Source organism: Filicampus tigris, chromosome 12 (assembly GCF_054856515.1).
Source record: "Filicampus tigris isolate MCC_2025a chromosome 12, RoL_Ftig_1.0, whole genome shotgun sequence".
NCBI classification, from domain to species: domain Eukaryota; kingdom Metazoa; phylum Chordata; class Actinopteri; order Syngnathiformes; family Syngnathidae; genus Filicampus; species Filicampus tigris.
In genome coordinates, this window is record NC_141228.1 from 8536072 (window position 1) to 8551793 (window position 15722).

Here is a 15722-nt window from a genome sequence, read left to right on the forward strand (position 1 = left end):
CTGTTAGTGTATGCACGTGGAAAGTTAACGGCTGGAGTAAATAATTGATTAAAAGGGTCCTGGACTTTCCATAATAATACAGCGGGTTCCAGATGTCTATAATTAAGGACGCCTATTCTCCATATTAGGTAATGGGCGGTCCCTCCAAACCAACTACCTCATTTTGATTGGATGTTCGGTCTGACATGACTGCTTTAAGCAGCCTTTTTCGTTGGTCATTGGTCCGCATGCTTGGTACGATATAAGGGTATTATCCTAATCAGCCGTGGATGACACAGGGAGGGGGTTAAGGCGGAATCCAAACAAGAACTGTGGTGCTTGGTGTGGCGTGGCACTTCGTTTCAATACGAACTGACCACCACTGGCAGAGGGTGAAGAATGCTTGAAAACAAAAGAGAACGGTTGAAAACCTTCCTCCGGAAGATTGACGAGAAGGCCATTGTCCGGATCAAGCACTTCATGAAAGAGAGGTAAGCGAAATAACTGCTTGCTGACGGTTAGCATCACCCATTCAGCGGATGCTAACCATTATCATTTAATTGATTCCACAAATATTTATTGATTTACAGTAAGAGTCTTCCTACCGCAAGACAGCATGGCAATTGATCGTTTGCCGTATAGATTTGAAATGTGCATGAGTTCTCCATACGAATACGGCTGCTATGCTAAAGAGTTAGCCTCTCGTTGGTCTGAAGATGCTGAGACCTTTAAATGCAGTCTCGTGTCACAGTTGCACATTTCACACGCAATGTGGATTATGCATATGCATATGCATAGTTAGTTTGTGCACAACATTCTCTCATTTGTCGTTAGTCTTGGCACCACTGTTGTTTTTATAAACGTACAACATAATGAATGGTTGAAACATAACGACTTGACTATGGTAGTATACATGCAAGTTGTCAAATGACTGGTGACTATGGTAATATACTGTACATGTAGGCTGTCAAATAACCGTGTTGTCACGTTTAAAGGAAATGTATTGATGTGTGACCATAAATGAATGTGGACTTCTACGTCAGTGCACTGTTTCAGTAAGTGACGACCATCCTGACCAATGAGTCTGCTCTGCCATCCCTCATGCTGAGCAATCATGACTTCACCCATCTCACTATGTGGCTCAGTTTGCCATCACTAATTTGTCCTTCTGTATCCTATGCAGACCCGAAAGACTGAAACATGTGTAGACCACTTGATTCAGTCATGCACTCAGATACTGCTTCATTAAGTTCATATGCACAGTGATACTTTAGTGAGCCTTTGCATAAAGAGCTGTTGTCTTTCCAGGCATTTCTCATACGTCAGACATATCAGCAAGCTCATTTTCCAGGAAATGGGTCTATTTAGCTCTCATGAGGGGGTTCACATGTGCTATGTGGTGTTATGCATGTAAAGTGACCGCATTTGATTGCTTGTCATAATAAGATAGGCATTTGTATGTCATAGTGCCTTCTAAATGATGCTCCTGAGAAAAACGGCAAAAAAGGGTTGTCTGTGAAGAAGGTTGCATCAAGCAGGAATGTTGAAGGGTTGCCCACAAGCCAGCTGGTCATAGCTGAAGTCGTGTGTTGCCTCTGTCAGGGCAGTGCTAATGACCACTCCTTTGCTCTTGCAAAGTTAAGACAAGATGGCCTGTCAGTACACTAACACTGGCTTGCTGGATTTCAATCAAATTTTGTTTGGCTCATTCCTAACTGTAGTTTGTACGTGTCCATGTAAAAATGCCAAATTATCCTGGTTGGCATAAGAAAAAAAAAAACTATAATATTTTGAGGGATGACCTTGGTCAATTCCCTTAGGGCATGCCCACAGTCTCTGACCGGCCCTCACAGTGGCCGTGAAGTCAAAACAAAATGTAAAAGATGCAGTGCTTTTTTGAAAGATGTGCTTTTTATTTGGTGTGTTGACGCTAGTACACGTGAGGTATCAAGCCAGCTTTGTGACTTGTTTCTGCAGGGTTGCCGCTTAGTGACATTTTCGCTCTATTTAGCAACTTCTCTGACTATTCCAGCAACTATTTTTCCAAAAATGAGACCAGCAAAAATGCAACCGTGGTCCTAATGTTAGCAACGTTTTTATTTCCTGCACGGTGGAGGGAAGAGGGCCAAGAGGATTTGGCCAGTTAATAATGGGCACATGTTTACAATTTCATATACTTTAGGTATTTAAGTCATCATGGTCAATAAGGTTATACTTTATCCTTATCTATTTTTTGGGGGGTCCTGACTAGGAATGGCTGATATGAGTTGGTGGTTGGTGCAATAGTATTGTTATAATTTTAAAAATGTAACTATGTCATTTTCATGACCATTTAAAATGTTGTTTCGTAATTCTCACTATGCATACCATGTCTACACATGTAGCAACTTATCGAAGCAATACTGTAGTCCCTTTCTAAATACATTAAAAAAAAACTATAAACAAAGTTGAGGTTAGTTTGTTGGCTTGGCCCTCAGCAAGTGTTCTAGTTTCTCATTTTGCACTTTTAAATAATTAATTACCCACTCCTGAGCTAACTGATTCCTGTTTTTCAAGTGTTTGTGTTTCTTGCTTCCAAAGGTAAAACAGAGAAAAAGTAGATCAGCACCCCGATGCAGCAGATGGGTCTTAATCTTAATAGTTTTTTTGTTTTTGTTTTTTTGACCAACACCATAACCTTTTTGCTCACTGGGAAGCTTTGAAGAATGATCACCTCGGTCTGCATTGCCAGTCCACATCCAGGAAGTGATGTGAGGCGCTGCATGCACAGGGCCACATGACTTTCTCACAAACACACATTCAGTAACAAATGCACACACACACACATTCTTTTCAACTGGACTCACACACACGCACCAATACACTGCATCCTCCAGACTGAGGCCTGGCAAGCTGCCACGAACTGCATTTTATATTGCCCTTCCTGTCTGCTCTGTTGAAGCTCAAACACTTAGGCTGGCTACCCTGCAAGTCGAAGTGCCCATTTCTGATTTAATGCCAAATGCATTTTATACTGTATTACATGTACATTTCAAAGGACATGCAGTATATTCAATATCACTGTGTTTACTTTGGAAACGACGTGCATGTGCAGATGCCCAAATTGTGTGCCAACAATGGACGTCTGTAAATTCAGCATTGATCCCGTACGTCACTGTAACCCAGAATCATATTTTAGCTGTCTTTAATTGTCATAGTTTAGTTATAAATGGAAGCGGAGTAATCACAGAGTTAAAACCAAAAGTGGGTACTTAACGGCAAATGCTCTACTTTTCTCTTGTGCTGTTTTATTTGGGTGTTGCCAACGTTCAGAAGCTGTCATTTTTCCACCCAAGTATACCTTAAATGTCGCATTTAGTTGTCCCAAAATTGACGTTGGGTGATTTATTTTTTTCACCCACACATTTTTTTTTGTGATATTTTTGTATTGGGGAAATTAAAGAAGACAACTTCCAATTTGGCATACAGAGGTTTACTTTCACATAAATTGATAAACTGTATTTTATTTGGGCTATTATATCTGGTTAAATATACATGACGTTAGCGATGGTGTCATTAATTTTAACGTTAGTGTTCTAGGGTTAAACATTAGAGCGGCTTAATTAAATTTCTGTTTAACAGAATAAAATCTGCTGCAGTTGGGAAAAAAATTGTCACTTTTTAAAATTTTGGTATTTAAAGCTACAGCATATGCAGCAACATTTGGCTTGAATTTCACAGCAGACTAGAACATGTCTGTCTCAAAACAACTCATTACTTAGTTTTTGGAATCCGCTGCAGTGGCACCTTTTTGATTTTTAAGGAGGGCAACATTTTTCTCCAGAAGATGGCAGTCTCACACAATGGCTTGGCTTCATAACAAGTAGTTTTGTCGATGGGCTCTATGGAGATGACAAAATATTTTGCCATACTCTGGAGCTTTGGTCACGTTGGCAAATTAAAACAATTATAGTTAGATTAGGCCTTTTTTTTTTTATGACTGGAATCAATTTTCTAAGAAACAAAAGGAAACAAAAGCGCATTGTTGGCTTCATTCTTAAATCCTCCCCTGTTTGATTCTTTCATTTTATTTTTTTTACGCCTTTCTTAAATGCAGGTTACTGCAAGATGCTACCTGTTCATTATGGTACTCTGCTCTGTTTAATTGAATGTGAAATTGAATGTAATTTGAGCGGCTTCTGGAAATTTAAATCACAATTTGTTTGTATGCTTTGTCAGGTTTTTTTTTTTCCACTGCAATTGACTGGTAACCAGGATGTACCGTGCCTCTCAGTCATCTGTGATGTTGAGGGATATGCGGAAGAGAAACTAGATCAGTCAATATAAACCTGGTTGTGTGAGTTAGCAATGTAAGGTGAAGTGAAAAACTCAAGGAAAAATAGGACTGACTGTAACTTGATGCGTCTGATTTTTTTTTTTTGCGGTGATCAATCTCAAACACATGCTATAGTCTGCTTTGTGTTCTGTTTTAAGAGCTTGACTCTATTAGCATGTCTATTGCACTTAGTGCGTTTGAATCAAATTCCTACGAGTTGAGGACTCGTTTAAAAAGTAAATGACCCACTAATAGGTTTCTTACCCCCCATTATTTACCTCCTACTGCTGCAACCATTTCCATAACAACACAGCCCAACCATCTTTTTTTCTGTTGTCTCAGACATATTCACTCTAGTCTCTACTTTGCATTTCAGCCTCTTTTGCTTGTGTTAGCTATTGGGTGTTTTCAAGTGTTGCTGTAAAAATAGACCTTTACTCCCATTGCATTAGTCAGTCAATGTGTCGAAGTGCAAAAGGTCTCTCTAGTGTAGGTTTAAAACATTACAGTTTCGGAGCCACAACAGCATGGATAGAAGGGAAGTGATAAACCAACCGAGGCCTGTCGCTGAGAGCCGTTGTGCTGAGGTTCTGGGAAGGTAAGACTACAGTAGAAAATGTCCCATCTTACTATCTTTATTCACTGATTCATATTTGTGGCGATGATGATGTGGCAGTTTAGTAATATGTTTTTGAAACCAGGCTAACAACTTGCCTTTAATCATTTCAGTCAGATTAGGTCTGTGGTTGTTAAAGCTTCAAAAAGATGCCACTTCTGAGTTTAGCAGTGAGCTCAACAGATCAATTGTAAAATGTGGTTCTCCTCAAATAAAACTTGAGTACACATGCATATAAAAATCTTGCAGCCTGTAATATCAGTTTGACAAACCGTCTTTATGTGATGTCGCTTTATCGGAGACTAAATTAAACTCTAGATTGAGTCAAGCTGTACCGTTTTGTAGTGTTGTGGGACACGGTGCTCAGTCTGGGAGATGGGTCGAAGGTGTGCATTTTTTCTGGTCAGTCTAAAGACAGTTTTTTTGGCACTGTTGTTGACTATCAAATGGGCAAAAGACATTCCCACTGTTATTAGTTTGTTGTCATGTAATTATGGTCCTCTATCCCATAAGCAGAGCAATCTACCACCTTTGCATATTTTGAAACTGTTTTAATTAGGGATAGACCGATTATCGTGCCAATATTCCGCATTTTGACAAATATCGGCATCTGCTTTTTTTTTTTTTTTTTTAATCTTATGGCTGATAATAAATCAATTTAAAACTGTTAAAATCAAAACAAAGAAGTGAAATTTTAACATTTCTGACATTTGAAATTTTTGAGGACTTCATTTACTGTAGAAAAAGTATTTGCTTTTTGTTAGAATTTTATCACAAAGATGTATATTGTCAAAAATGTATAATAATAAATAAACAAGCACTTCAAGATGTTTCAAGTTAAGCATTTTATTTAGGGGTTTTTTTTGTTGATTTTGAGGCCAATATTTTCTTTTTACTAAAAATGAATAGCTCTACATATCGGTTATCGGCCTCTTTGACTACAAATTATTGGTATCGGTCTTGAAGAAAAACATATCACTCCCTCCTTGTCTTAATATAACCCAGAAAAACCTGTAATCTAATACTCTGTAATTGATTCCAATTCAGGGTGAGGATTGGATGACAATGAATTAAGGAGGAGGCGTGTGTAATGGTGTCTTGGGTTTTGAAAGAAACACTCCCTTTTTTGGTGGTTCCAGTTTAGCAGCCGCCCCTCTTTACAAAAAAAACGTGATGAGACATTTGAATACTCTCCCTATTGGCCATTTAAATTGAACCCCGTGGCAAGGGGGAATACAGTTGAAAGAAACAAATGTTTGACTGTGGGCCAGGTGGCTGCAAAAAAACCCAAAAAAACACAGCATTCTTTTTTTTTTCCTGCTCATCACAACATTGGAGGGTTATCTGCTGTAACATCTCTAGTAACATGCCTACAAGATGGAACTCGAATTAGCTCACCACTCCCAGTTTTAATTTGCATGGTTAATCCAGGCATAAATAATGACATGGTCTGCCTGCAAGTCCTCCCTTCACGCCTGAACTTTCCTCCAGTTGCCTAAGGCGATGCAGCGCAAAGCGCATTCACAGGGAAGCTACCAATTGGGCCCCCCTGCGTTGAAAAATTGTCTTTAATTGTATCATAATTCAATTGTGTGCCAGCACCTTTTATAGGATTGCCCAAATGCCTGCCAACAAACATTTTGTAATATGATCAAGTAACACCACTCCTAGATGAGGCCTGCCTGGCCAGTTTGAGCATCTTATTTTTGCGCCTGCTTGCTTTTGCTTGTTCACAAGAAGAAAAAAAAATGTTTTTGTTTTTTTTTTAAATTTATTTTCCGAGCACAGCACCGCCTTTGTGTGCTCGTGTATAAGTGTACTTTGTGTTTGTGCTCTGCTGCTTTCTTTCGTGGCTGTTGGGCTAGAGGGGGAGTGGCTTGCGTTGACGTCAACCTCTTACGGAGTGTCACACCACCACAAGCACATACGCTAGTGGCTTCCTCTTTCAGGGCATTCATACAAAACATGGCACCATAAAGACTGTGTTTTTTACCCGCTAGGATTATTACTAAATGCACTTTAAAGCTAGTTTCTTCTTTTTTTTTTTTTTAATAACGGCATTAAGCCAGAAATATTTTTATAGAAATTAGGGTTTTGTTTTTTCTTAGAAAAGGAAATGCCAACTGTCAGTAGATATATGAGTTTCCGTTCATCGAAAAGGTTTAAATTTTCCAGGTAAGATGGATGGTTTTGTTTTATTTTTTTATTTGTTGCTCCTCTGCTCTCCTATTGTGTACAGTCTTGTTGGTTGTAATCATGACTATTTTAGCTATAGCGTTGCAAAGACTTCTACGTGTCAGTCAGTTGTCACGGTTGCTTTTTTTCACGACTACTCAAATCTGTCTTCAGCCAAAATACAATTTGTGTACAATTACATTTTTTTCAAACAACGGTCTTGGTTTTCTGCCTTAATTTTTTGAAGATAGAAGGTTCATAAATTTCAATTAATTGCACGTTTTTGAGAATCTCAATAGGTTTTGCCATCTTGTGACTTCAAGCGGTGTTCTCACCTGTGGTTTCCAAGTCCTTAGCTGTGAACGACTGTGCTGCCATAATCTACGTTTACATAGCCTATTTCCGGCGATGAAATATTGTAAACATTTTCCGCTTCACCTTTCTCAATAAAAACCCACTAACTTGATGTTGCAAGGATGACGTCTCAAAAGAGGAAAGTAACAGCAACAGTTGTGCAATGATAGTTAAGACCACTAGCGGTTGTTCATCCACGTGTTGCTGTTACTGGGTGATTTATTTGCCGGACAAAATAATCATGATACCTGTGTGTGCACATAAAATGGTTTCTCATGTATCAAATTCTTCTTTTCCAATGTCTAGCAACTACCCAGTAGAGAGCAGTGGTGGCGGAGTGCCAGCCAAAGTGAAGAAGAGCAGAAGCACTTTAAGTAAAGACTGTGTCAAAAAAGTGGAGGCCAAGAAGACGTTGAGTCTGGAGGCTGCTCAGCTACAGATCGAGGAGCAACACAAAACGCTCACCAGGCAGTTGGCCATCAGGTAAATAAAGCACCTGAAAGATTTTGGAGCTACATCCAATGTTGTTGTGTTTTTTTTTTTTTTTTTTTTGAAGTAGAATGGGTTCAATCATACGCAGACTCTGACGTGCTTGGCTCGATGTGGCGTCACAAGACTTGAAGCCTTTGAGCCAAGTCAGGACACACATGATTGAGCTGCTCAGGCTCACATGATTTTAATGTGTGTGTGAGGTGCCCTCATGATATCAATGGTGCACAGTGAGCTTGTCTACACAGTCATGCGAACACAGTGGCACTTGAAGAATGACAAATAATTGAAATGTTGTCTGCTACGTGAGCACTTTTTAAATGAGTCAACAATAGGGATGTAATGATTCGATTCAAATCGTGACGAATCAAACGCTGACATCTGAGCACTCACAAGTCCTATACAGCAACACCTAACAAAAGACAACATGCCTGGATCATTAGAATATATTAAGTGAAAGTGCTAAAAAATGTCTGCATTTTTTTCCATTCCAGATGCATACCACATTTTGTATGTGTCGATCAAATTATGTGCTCTCGCCAACCACCGTATTGCGTTTGTGGATGCTGCAGCACCACACTGGCGCTCTGACACAAGCATGGTATCCATTTTTAAAGAATCGAATCAAAAATCGACAACTGAAAATCAAATCGGCGCTTGAGTGAATTGTTACATCCCGCGTCAACGAGTTTGAGTTGTGTAATTTCATGTTGACAACACTGACAGAAGTACTCAATTGGATGATGTCATAAAATTGTATTTGTTGCGAACTGGACAAAGTTTGTTTTATCCGCAACTCTACTGTGCATTTAGGTCGCAGACGTTCGACGTTGACTGCATAGGCTTCGAAAGGACTCGGGTCAACGGCACACAAAGTGTAAGTCCACCTTCCCTTTTGAAATGTGCGCTTTGTAATGTTTGGAGGAGCCGTGCCTCGCTCTTGTCGGGAGGCATGTGCAAACATAACAGTCGCACTCGGAATGCAGCAGAAAAACGGCAAGCTGAGATCTACAATTCACTCTGTGATCACCTTAAATAAACCGGAAAATATTTTGTGCATCATTCATTCACATTATGTCCTGGTACACTAACTGCTGCGCTTATTATTATTATTATTTTTTTTTATGTACTTTATCTCTAGAACTCATTAAAGTTAGAGTGAGTAGTAAACTGGTCTCTCTAATGTTTTTAGACCAGTGAGAGGGCAATAGCTAACTTTATTTTACAACTTGGGCTGATGTTTAAATGTTGCATGGGGGCGCGGGGGGAGGGCTAGAAGTAGGCCTGCTTGATTTACGAAAATAATATTAATCACATTATATTGGTAATAATTAAAATCACGATTATTCAAACAATCATTAATTTTTTGGGGTACAAAACAAAGTGTTTAAACGTAAAAAATGTAAGTTCCTTTTGGAACCAAACAAAATTTATTAAAAAAAAAGGTACAAATTCAAGTATGAGTGCCTTGTGTAAACAAACAGTGGGTTGAATAATTGCATATTAATAATCATTTTTTGCAATTATGCCAATTTTGTAATAGTGCCGTGTAATAATTGTAGTTGAATTTCGATTAATTGCACAGCCCTAGCTAGAAGAATATATGATTTCCATTTTCCTCAAAAAATGACTGCAAACTTTTTCTATCTTGTAGAGTTTCATAAAGCACAACGCAACATTCCACAAGTTGTTTCCAGACATTCCAGACAGCGAAGACTTGATACATGGTAGGTAAAAATAAATGACGACTTCTCGATTTGTCTAAACTCGCCATCCGAGTTGATCAAATGTGCCGCTTCTTTTCCCAGCATACATCTGTGCCCTGCAAAAGGAAGTGCCCTACCATGGTCGACTGTACGTCACGAACAGCCATGCCTGTTTCCACTCCTCTGTTCTGCTCAAGGACACCAAGGTAGGCAGGCAGCCTGTTGCAGGCTCTAAACTACGCTCGCCTTCCTAAACATCGCGGCGTTTTTTTTTGTTGTTTTTTTTTTCTACCCCGAGCTTATCGTATCCCGCCATGGCTTTATATTTTCTGTCCCACTTTCAACCAACTCTAATTGTATGTTTCACGTCAATGCCGTTCCAGGTAGTGATTTCCGTCTCCAGTATTCACATCGTCAAAAAGCAGAACACCGCTCTGCTTGTACCAAACGCCTTGTCAATCCGAACCACGGAGGGAGAAAAGGTTAGTTCTCTTCTGCAGGCCAACGGAGCTTGTAATCATGTTTGTCAGCTGAGCAAGTAGCTCATGTTCTATCTGTCCTGTTCCCTGATGATGTTCAGTTCCTGTTTGTCTCGCTACGGAACCGAGAAGCTTGTTATCAGCTGCTGCGCGCCGTCTGTCCTCAGCTTGAGGTGAGAGGTCCAGGACGCCTGTATTCTCTTCACCACGAGTTACTCAAACTGTAGATAAAAGTGATGCAAGCGATGAAGTCAAATATCATCAAAATTCTAAAAAGCTATACATTTGCATAAGCCTCACCTGTGACACTGGTCCGTTATTTATTTTTCTGCTTAAACGTTGTCAGACTGCCAAATGTGTTCCGCACCGGCATCATAAGTGTGTGTTTGGTTTTTACAGGACCGCAGCAACAACAGCAGTCCCGTCATTTCCTCTGCTGAGCAAAGCTTTGACAAGAGCAAACTTGTGGTAAGGACGTTTGTTAAGCTGTGTTTTTTTTTTTTGTTTTTGTTTTTTTGGGGGGGGTTTTTTCCCCGCCTAGTATTACTGCTTGGTATGTTCTGAAACCCCATGCGATAATTTTAATTCAGTCGCTTCATGTCACCTCCTCCTCCGTTGTGCCCGCAGTAGTCAGCAGCTGTGTGCCGCTGAATAAAGTCATTATTTTCTCTGTGACCAATCATGACAGAATTCCAGCCAGTCCAGTCTCGATGGCAGCTTTGACCTGTTCGATGGCTCCGAGTCGCAGTCGTTACAGGACCAACCTGTGCACAGCACACACAAAGGTGAGACGTCTACACTTTGCGTGAATTTTTCTACTCACATTTGGACTGGAACTATATTTTGTTAGTTCAACATAGGGCACCTCGATTATGGGGGGAAAAAAAATATATATATATTTTTGGCAATAATTGAAATCATGATTGTTCAAACAATATTTTTTTGGTACAAAATGTTTAAACACAAAAAATATAAAGACAAATACATTTCTTTGAAACACGACAATTATGTAAGTTAATTTTAGACTAGACAACATTTTATAAAATTTTTCATAAAATTTAAAAAGGATGCAAATGTATGACTTGTTTAAAAAATAAATAAATAAACAGTGGGTTGGATATAAATGCATATATGTGTATGTATTTTATGCTAATTTTGTAATCGTGGAGTATAATGATTGAATTTTGATTAATTTCACAGACCTAGTTCACCATGACAATCAAAATAACATTTTCAAACGCTAAATTAAAGTCGTTGTTTAGGATCTTATCACACTATTGTTGACTTTTGATCAGTGCACAATAATTCTGTGAAAACCGTCGCAGCGAACTTATCAAAGATATTAAAGTTGTAGCAACGAGCTACTCTTCCTCGTTGAGCGAACTGAAAGGGGCATCTTTGCTCCCTCGTGCAGCCGCGGCAGACAGCCTAAGATTGAATTACTGGACTTGACATAAGAATGGGACAGCAAGCAATGCCTAACCAGATTAATTTGTGCGTGTCCTGCAAACGTCATCATTAATGTTTTTGTCTGCAGAGACTGCACTAGCCAATGGAAAAAGATCGTCTTTCAAGAGCGTGCATGGGCTGCAGAGCGACAGCTCATCTTCAGACCATGATCTGCCTGTATCAGGTATCAAAAACAAGCCCACAATAAACCTGCTTGACTGCCAGTTTACCCCGAAACATTTGAGAAGCTCACATATTGAAACCCATCAAATTGTGTTTTGAATAAATGATGCCGGAAAGCCAAATTTTAGATGCGGCCAGCCAACGTGACATTGACATTAATGCCGTCCTTGCATGTCTGCTCCCCGACCTCAGCTCCAGGTGGCTCGTGGGTTTGGAATGTGACGGAGAAGGCCAAGTCTCTGCTGGTTCAGAGAGAGGCCAGCACCCTCAACACGCTGCTCGTCATCTACTTGATACTGTAAGTCGCTTTGTCTTCACTCCTTACCTCCGCCCTGTCTTTGTGCGATAAGCTTCGTTCACATCATGCAAAATGTTTGCAATTTAGGAACTGTTAGCTCAAGGTCGCATGTTTGTGTGATCTTATGTCATAGCAAACGTTTGATTAAAAGTAGTTTTCCTCACAACACTTCAAGAAATTATGCCCGCATAGTCGGGTGTGGCTGTTTGTTTCAACTTATCTCTGCTCCTCAGGGTGGTGGTGCTGTTGCTTTCTTCAAGCTACATTGGCTTACGGATTGTGGCCCTGGAGAAACAGCTGACGTCACTCGGTGCTTTGCCTGAGTTCACCCTACAGAGCGGGTAAGTCATCAGCCAAGTCGAGCGCCGACCAAATATACAGTTTGGGAAGTAAGAGGTGCAAGCCTATTATTATTATTATTATTATTATTTTTTTTTTTTTAAGCAAGTTTAATTCCCTCAAATTGTGAACGATGTGAGATTCTTGCTCTGGGCTGAAAGGCCCAAAACAATAATTGCAGACACATGGTCTCACATGAGTACCCGCAGCTCCGAGCTGCCTTCGTCATCAGTGCTCGAGCCGCTAGTGATCACGCTTTGGCTGGCCCAGACCCGGCCATAGCTAGTCATTGAGAGCCCCCAATACCTCACTCCAATGTTCTTAATTTCAAAAATATGGAAATTCAGCCAAATCATTCTGGAAGTGAGTTTCTGTTGGTTGGCAACCAACTGGTTGCTGGTTATTAAGTGCAATGTTCTCTTTTGTATTCATAATTGCTCATTAACAAAGCAAAAATATACTTTATCCAAATACTCCATTTTTCAGTAGGATACTCAATGCTAACATTTTTCTTAGCAGCTTCCCTATATTCAACTCCCTCTATTGTTGTTTTTATTGTTTAATAAAATCCTTGCCTCAGGTCCCTGAGATTAACCGACAAAAAGTTGATCCCCAAATGAAGTCTTTGATTAGCAAAACTGCTTTCTAAATAACAAAATTTATTTCGAGCCTTGTGATGAAAAGTGACTGACACGTATGAGGAAACGGAGTGGGTGGTTTGCTGCATGGAAGGCAAGTTACCTTGCAGAACAACTTGTTCACGTGAACAGACACAAATGCAAAAAAGGAGCTTGCTGTAGTTAAAATGATAACAATAAACATGTGGACAAATTACTGCATGTGCCGTGCTCACATAGACTCAACTTTTTTGTATTGTTTACCTTTTTTGACTTGTAAGTAGTCATGTAACGATTCACTCAATTTTAGATTTTTAGTTCACCATTTTCGATTTTATTAAAATCTTTTTTTTTTAACAAAATGAATGACTTTTATAACCAAAATGTTTTTTAGACCTCCATTTTGTCCTTGTTACAAACAGTAACTTTTTATAACAAAACATGAAAATGAGTGAATAATTTTGACTGTTTAACTACATTTTTGTCTTGTCATCAGTGTTTTGTTAGTGCCAGAACTAAACATGAAAATAAATAAATGTACAATAGATTAGACTGTTATCATTATAAATCCTTTTGTGATAAAAATGTCGATTATTTTTTACATCTATGCATATTTAAATCGATTTTCGGTTAATCGTTATATCCCTACTTGTAAGACTTCTTGTATTTGCATGTCTTGTACTTTTGGAGTATTCGCTTACCTTTCGCTGTGCCTCGCTCACACTTTTTCCTCTTTTTCAGCTACCGCCAAGACACATAACACTCAGCGACCAAAGGAGAGGTAGAACGCCTGACTTGTGACTTGGAGGATCACTTCCAGCGGAAGACAATTCACCTGCCGCGACCGGACCGCGCGCCCAAGACACTGTCACGTCATGTCAAGAGAAAAGTGGCCAATCTGTGCAATTTCAGTGACAACTTTTTAACTTGAAGGGCTATATGCTTGCAGTAGTTTAAAAGAAAAAAAAAAAAAAAAAAAAACACATTTAGACAGAGCCGAGCCAAACCGCACGTCCATCCTGCCTGGTTGCAGCGTGTCTTGCTGTGTGGACCAACGCCAGTCCTGGAGGCCATGCGAGCGACTGTTCTACATCTTGTTCCTCTACTCCAACTTGCGATCTGAACAGGGCGGTATCCCTCAGCATTAGCCAGCTGTAGTGCTCACCAGCACACCTCAGCACCGCAGACGTCGCGCTGCCACTAGCCAAAGATGTGCACGTCTCTCTGCATGACGTTCACCCTTCCTTCCGTCTTTGCAGCAGTAGGAACGTGGAAATGTGGGTACCTCTCTTTTGAATGTCTTCTCTTTCCAACCTTCTGTGGGCTGAGATGATGATGATGATCAGCCCACAATGGTCTCCTCTCACGCTCTGTTTCTTTAATCGCTTCCTCTTCTTTGACGTGATTTAACATGTTTAATGATCAATGCTCAGAGGTTAAACTTCATAATCAATGCAAACATACCTGTAGTTGACAGCAAAGTTGGACAACATGTCTCAATGTGTTGTCAGGAGAAGTTTTGGGACAAAGTAGCATTTCTGTGTTTCTAGTAAATTTTCTTTTTTTTTTTTTTTTATTGTATGTCTCACCAATGATGTATTGCTAATGGTCATAGTGTATGTGTCTGCATTAAGGGGAATTGACTGACTATAAGTTGTCCCTCCCCTCAGTGCACGACAACTCAAAACCGCACTTGTTGATAAGGTCCAAGTTTCAGCAAATAGCTCCACAAAATTTCAAACTGCAACAAATTAGTATTATGCATGGCAAAATATCTTTTATTTCTGTGTGGTGTTTTTTTAGAATCAAACTTTTGTGTGGAAGAAAAATGTGCTATGGAAGAAAAAAACAAACTAAGATGTGAGTGAAAGGAGCGAGTGCACTTTACCAAATGTGTTGTGCCTGTCACAATCCAAGACGCCGTGTTTGGATTGTGTAGAAATGGCAAAAAGTTGTCGTTTCGGGTGTTTGTCTGACGGTGCTAAGACCTTTCTTTGTTTGTTTCAAAGTCTGTTCACTCAGGGCCGGTGGGCATGACCCGCCAGGTAGAAAATCCTTTGTCATTTCAAAGTCTAGTGCTTGTCATTGGGCTCTACGTCTTGGCTTGGGTGCGTCTCTACAGCCCCTTTGAGAGAGATCACCGCTTTACTTTATTAATTTGACTTGTCTTTATTGCTTTACTTTATCATTTGTCCATAAGAGCCTTTCCCATTTGTTTTATGATGCATACATCCATACCACAGCTCACACTGTTGTGAAAGTGCTCCTTCCCCAACAAGGAGCAGAGTTTAAACTGTATCACAAGTTAAGTTTGCTGCATTAGACGCGCAGTACTGTCAGTCTCCCACCAGGGGGTAGCACACGCACACGGCCACTGTCCTCAAACGTACCCGATGCAAAAATCCTAACGAGGGCAGCGTTTGTGTGGTTTTGCACTATTCATTGTAAATTTTGTAACAATTGTTAAGCCCTTAATTATACAATGGCCCAATATATATCTATATATTTATTTGCATTCTGTGTAATTCAAAGTAGTCTCTGTGAGATGACTTTGCTTTTGTTGAAAATAAATCATATGTTGCGAAGAACTGTTGTTGTTTTATTTGTCGCCCTCAACATTTTGTATTTGTTTTCATTATTTTCATTTGCAAGAAACCCACAGTGTAAAATAATGCCCTGGAAGAGCCCCAGTTGTCTGCATTTCACAATTGTCAGAAGAAATG

General features: G+C 39.7%; 1 protein-coding gene across 2 annotated transcripts; it reads left to right on the forward strand.

Moving 5' to 3' along the window:
* The first annotated feature begins 224 nt into the window (after positions 1–224).
* On the forward strand, positions 225–15587 carry LOC147138261 (GRAM domain-containing protein 2B). Of its 2 annotated transcripts, none has more exons than XM_086048333.1 (13): positions 225–470; positions 7746–7922; positions 8742–8805; positions 9583–9655; positions 9737–9840; positions 10018–10116; positions 10215–10286; positions 10513–10581; positions 10802–10898; positions 11651–11746; positions 11938–12043; positions 12277–12384; positions 13741–15587. In XM_086048333.1, exons 1-13 carry the CDS (start codon positions 379–381, stop codon positions 13757–13759), a joined length of 1176 nt encoding a protein of 391 aa, XP_085904459.1. In that variant the 5' UTR covers positions 225–378; the 3' UTR covers positions 13760–15587. The 2 variants fall into 2 exon arrangements, with proteins under 2 accessions (XP_085904459.1, XP_085904460.1); XM_086048334.1 differs by lacking the exon at positions 225–470 and adding an exon at positions 6855–7085.
* The last annotated feature ends 135 nt before the right edge of the window (positions 15588–15722 follow it).